Genomic DNA, 4962 nt, shown 5'->3' with positions numbered 1-4962 from the left:
TGACACAAACTGGGGTTTCCAAATGCAGCTTCAGTCACAGAAATTGTTTTTTAAACCACATTATCCGGCCAAACTTCTAATGAAAACCTGAATATTTTCACCCCCGAAATGTCAGTTTTCTTGGTCAAAACTCTCGGTTAAAAAAAAAGGATTTTGCCGGAAAATAACTTGGGTGAGAAATGGGTGGTAAAGATCCACTTGGGACCCAAAGCTGTATCTCGCCAGATGTACTTTTTGGTACCAAACCAGCCGCCGAGCTCCCCTCCAGCAATGAGCTGGACTCTATCACACCCGCAGCCCCTGCCCTGTGGGAATTCGAACCCCAGCCCTGACACTTCATTCCACACACACAAAAACAACAACAAAAAAGTGTTTTAATTAATAATAATAATTAAAAAACCAAGAGAACGAAGATTCCACCGTAAATTGGAGCTGTGGAGGGGGAGCAGCTGGCCAGGCCGGGCACCTTGGAGTGATCTGGGCTGGGCGGCCTGTGGGTCCAGGTCTGTCCTTGGATTTCCTTCTCCGGGACCATCAGAAGGGTGGGAGTCCTTGTGGGGGGGGGGGGGTCCAGCTCCCCTGCCTCCCCCTGCAGCCATTTGGGGGCGCCAGACCGAAAAACACTACGTGAAGATTGGTCCCAGTGCATGGTGGGCCTTCCGTGATGGCCCCCAGCTGTTGGCCACTGTTTGAGGTGGGATACCGGGGCAGATGGGCCTCTGGGACTGATCTGGGGGCAGGATACCAGGTTAGATAGGCCAGTGGGGCTGCTCCAGGGAGCAGGAGCAGGCCAGATACCGGGGTAGATGGGCCATCAGGAGCAATATGAGCCTATTTCTAGGGAATGTAGAATCACCACGACCCTCTATGGGGGTGGCCAGGACAACCCTCCTCCTCCCCCCCAACCACTGGCTGTAGGACTGAGCTATTTGTGCCCTAGAGGGGAAAGGCCCCGTGCCCCCATTCTCCGCTCCTCTGAGTCAGCCCGTCCCTGTCCTGGGGCCAGATGGGAGTTGGCGCCCCCTTGAGGGGAAAGGCCCCGTGCCCCCGTTCTCCGCTCCTCTGAGTCAGCCCGTCCCTGTCCTGGGGCCAGATGGGAGTTGGCGCCCCCTTGAGGGGAAAGGCCCTGTGCCCCATTCCCTGCCCCCTAGTGAATTACCACCCATAACCCCAGTATTTACCTAAGTGCTCCAGGACCCACATGGGCTCGGATTGGCCCGGCCCAGCCTGCCCTGCCCTATCTGCGAGGGGCACCCTCTGTCTTGGAACACCATGGGGGACATCTGTGGGGAGGCCAATGCCTTGGGCTGGGGTACAGGGGGGCTGCCCATAGGGGTACAGGGCACACCCCCTCCCCTAGACAAGGTGTGAGGGTACAGTAGGGACCACCATGCCCCCAGAGTCAGGGAGCCATGTGGGTACAAGGGCTGCTGTGTGCTAAACCATGGGGAGTTGCCAGTCTGGCTCCAGCGCTCCCCGTACCCCTCAGGGCGGCGGCGGCCCGGCCGCGGGGCTCCCCGTACCCCTCAGGCTGGCGCCGGCCCGGCCGCGGGGCTCCCCGTGCCCCTCAGGCTGGCGCCGGCCCGGCCGTGGGGCTCCCCGTGCCCCTCAGGCTGGCGGCGGCCCGGCCGCGGGGCTCCCCGTGCCCCTCAGGGCGGCGGCGGCCCGGCCGCGGGGCTCCCCGTGCCCCTCAGGGCGGCGGCGGCCCGGCCGCGGGGCTCCCCGTGCCCCTCAGGGCGGCGGCGGCCCGGCCGCGGGGCTCCCCGTGCCCCTCAGGGCGGCGGCGGCCCGGCCGCGGGGCTCCCCGTGCCCCTCAGGGCGGCGGCGGCCCGGCCGCGGGGCTCCCCGTGCCCCTCAGGGCGGCGGCGGCCCGGCCGCGGGGCTCCCCGTGCCCCTCAGGGCGTGGGCGGCGGCTGCCGGTGCTTGCGGCGGATGTGCCGCTGGAGCGTGTTGCGCTCGCCGAAGCGCATGTGGCAGTCCTCGCACTGGAAGGGGCGCTCGCCCGTGTGCACCCGCTGGTGGTGGGCCAGCTCGCCAGCGTCGCGGAAGCTGCGCTGGCAGATGGGGCACTGGTGGGGCTTGCGCCCGGCGTGGGTGTACTTGTGCCGCTCCAGGTGGGACGTGCGCTTGAAGGCCTTGCCGCAGGCCCGGCAGACGTGGGGCTTGTGCTCCGAGTGGGTGATGCTGTGGCGCTGCAGGTAGGAGAGGTACTCGAAGGTCCGTGAGCAGACCGGGCAGCAGTACACCTTGCGCAGCCCCGCCCGCTCGCCCGCCGCGCCCGCCTCCTCCACCAGCACCGTGTAGGGCAGCCCCTGGCTGTCGATCAGCAGGTAGCGGCCGTAGCGCGCGGCCTCGCCCGGCTCCGGCCCGGCCTCCCCGGGGGGCCAGGGCGGGGCCCGGGGGGCCCGGGGCCGGCCTGCCTCCTCGTCCTCCTCCAGCTTGAGCCGCCGCCCGGACGGCTCCTCCCGGGCCGGGGGCTGGTGCCGGAGGTCGGCGGCTCCGTCCCTGGGGGGCCGCGAGCCGAAGGGGTGGAGATCCATGGGGCGGGCAGCACCCCCCGGCTGGCGGGAAAGCTCAGAGCGTCTGGAAGGAGAAACGGGACGGAGGGGGGACAGTCAGCTGTGTGTCATAGACCCCGCACCATGTACGGGAGTCTCCGAGGGCTCAGATGGGGCCTTTTCCCTCTGGGGGGCGCCGGCTCCCATCCAGGCCCTGGATCCCAGCTCAGTTCCCAGTGGGAGCAGTAGCCTCCTACATCACCCCATGGCCACAGCAACACCTGCTGGCCCCTGGCACCCCCTCACTGCCCCAGTGCTCCCCTGCCCCCCCGCTACCACCCAATTGCCCCAGCTCACCCCCACTGCCCCCTCCTAGCCCCCTGCTGCCCCTGGCAGACACCCCCATCCCTGCTACCGGCACCCAGCTCCCGGGGATTTATTTACCTTTCCAGGCACCTGTGCCCAGCGTCCCGTCTCCGGGCTCATCGCGGCTCTGGTGCCCACACGGCCGGCCTGGCCAGCGCCGAGCACGGTGCCCTCAGCTCATCCTGCGGGTGCAGGGGGCAGCGCTGGGGCCGGCTCCGAACCAGGCCCGGGGAGGGATCCAGCAGCTCTGTCCTGGTTCCAAATGGGGGGCGGCACCGGTCCAAACCCGGCTGGATGTGGTGGTACCGGTCCGGTCCAGGCTGGGGCGGGGAGGCGATAGCGATCCGGACCCAGGTGGGAGTGCGGCACCGGTCCGGTCCAGATTGGGGGGCGGCACCGGTCCGGTCCGGTCCGGTCCAGGCTGGGCGGGGGGCGGCACCTGTCCAGGCTCTACGAGCCCGGCGCCCCCCTGCGCCCCAGGGGCATGTGCCGCCCCCTGCGGGCTCTGGCGCCCTGTGACGGCCCCAGGTCCCCGCCGTGGCGGGGGGGGGGCGAGGGGGGTCCCGTCTGTCTCTGTCCGTCCGCCCCTCCACCCGCAGCAGGAGCCGGTGTCACTGCAAAAGGCGACCGGGTGGAAACGCCGCGCTCCAATCCGGCCCCGGACGCCTGGGTTACGAGGCGAGGGAGGGGGGCAGATACCCCCACCTCAACCCCCGAGGGAAAACCCAGCCACACACTGACCGTGCGGGGGGGCGGGAATGTCTGACCCCAGGCAACTCCCCGTGTCAATCCCTCTGCATACACAGCCCAGCGCCTGAGAGAACCCAGGCGTCCTGGCTCCTAACCCCCCTCGCTCCAGCCACTGGACCCCACTCTGCTCCCAGAACAGGGGACAGAACCCAGGAGTCCTGGCTCTCAGCCCCCCTCCCCCCGCTCTAACCACTGGCCCCCACTCCCCTCCCAGAGCCGGGGACAGAACCCAGGACTTCTGGCTCCCACCCCCCACCCCCGCCGCTCTAACCACTGGCCCCCACTCCCCTCCCAGAGCCGGGGACAGAACCCAGGACTTCTGGCTCCCACCCCCCACCCCCGCCGCTCTAACCACTGGCCCCCACTCCCCTCCCAGAGCCGGGGACAGAACCCAGGGGTCCTGGACCCCAGCCCCTTTTCCCACTAGTTGAATGAACCAAAAGTATCTCTATTTCCCCCACTTTCTCTTTAGGGCATTTTCTCACTTGGCCGCACTGCGGCGGGGCGGCAGCTGCCCAGTGGGACCCGTGCTGAGTCCTTTCCAATTCACCTCACTAGCTAGCGTGTCTTTCAGAGCAGAGCAGTGAGCTGGATCGGGGCCAGTGCCCCCTAGAGGGGAGAGGCCCCGTGCCCCAATCCCTGCCCCCTCACCCCCCAGCCAGCCAGTCCCTGCCCTGGTTTGTCCGGGCCAAACAAACTCTCATTTGTGAGGTTGGTTGCTTGGAAAGGATTTTCTCTAGAGATTCATCTATTCCCTTGAGCAAGGGGTGTCAGGGACACACACACCCCCACACCCACACAGAGCAGGGCCCAGCCCCTGTAGCAGGGGGTGACACACACACACAGAGCAGGGCCCAGCCCCTGTAGCAAGGGATCACACACACACACACACACACACCAGGGCTCCTCCCCGCCACGTTGGGCTAGTTTGCTCTTGTAACTTTAATATTGTTTCTTGTAGAAGCCACTAGCCCCTCTTTCCCCGTGGAATTGCATCCCCGAGGCCCGCGGGCTCGTCCCCGTCCCAAGTCTTTGTTCTGCTGCTCTCACCCTTTGCCTTTCACCCGATCATTTTGCGATCACATTCCTGTCCACCGTTCGGCTCTCAGCCAGGTCCTCCCTGCGTGTCAGCCTTGAAACCCCTCCCTTCCCCCCACACTTCCGTCCTCCACCCTGAGAAACAAAGGAATTGTCCCCAATGCCATCCAAGATCTCGGACACTCCGTGTTGTCTTCTGGAGGCGTCAAAGTCCCTGATTCCTAACAGGTCCAGTGCTTTGGATACGTCTGTTATTGGCTCTAAAAATGTCTTGCCTACCTCCTTATTTGGTGGCCTGTAGCTAGATCTA

The 4962-nt window shown here is 66.1% G+C and overlaps 1 protein-coding gene across 1 annotated transcript; it reads right to left on the bottom strand.

The window, feature by feature from the left end:
• Positions 1–357: 357 nt before the first annotated feature.
• LOC140902265 (uncharacterized) lies at positions 358–4734 on the bottom strand. The gene is made up of 3 exons (XM_073322179.1): positions 4665–4734; positions 2943–3478; positions 358–2583 (listed from the first exon to the last, which is right to left on the bottom strand). Exon 3 carries the CDS (start codon positions 2538–2540, stop codon positions 1896–1898), a length of 645 nt encoding a protein of 214 aa, XP_073178280.1. The 5' UTR covers positions 2541–2583; positions 2943–3478; positions 4665–4734; the 3' UTR covers positions 358–1895.
• Positions 4735–4962: the final 228 nt, after the last annotated feature.

The sequence above is a fragment of the Lepidochelys kempii genome, chromosome 23 (assembly GCF_965140265.1).
Source record: "Lepidochelys kempii isolate rLepKem1 chromosome 23, rLepKem1.hap2, whole genome shotgun sequence".
Taxonomy (NCBI): Eukaryota; Metazoa; Chordata; order Testudines; family Cheloniidae; genus Lepidochelys; species Lepidochelys kempii.
The sequence above is the reverse complement of the archived record's forward strand: the minus strand, read 5'-3'. Positions and strand labels throughout refer to the sequence as shown.

Coding starts and splice junctions, on each gene's coding strand:
- LOC140902265 (XM_073322179.1), bottom strand. CDS start 2,540: ATGGATCTCCACCCCTTCGGCTCGCGGCCCCCCAGGGACGGAGCCGCC.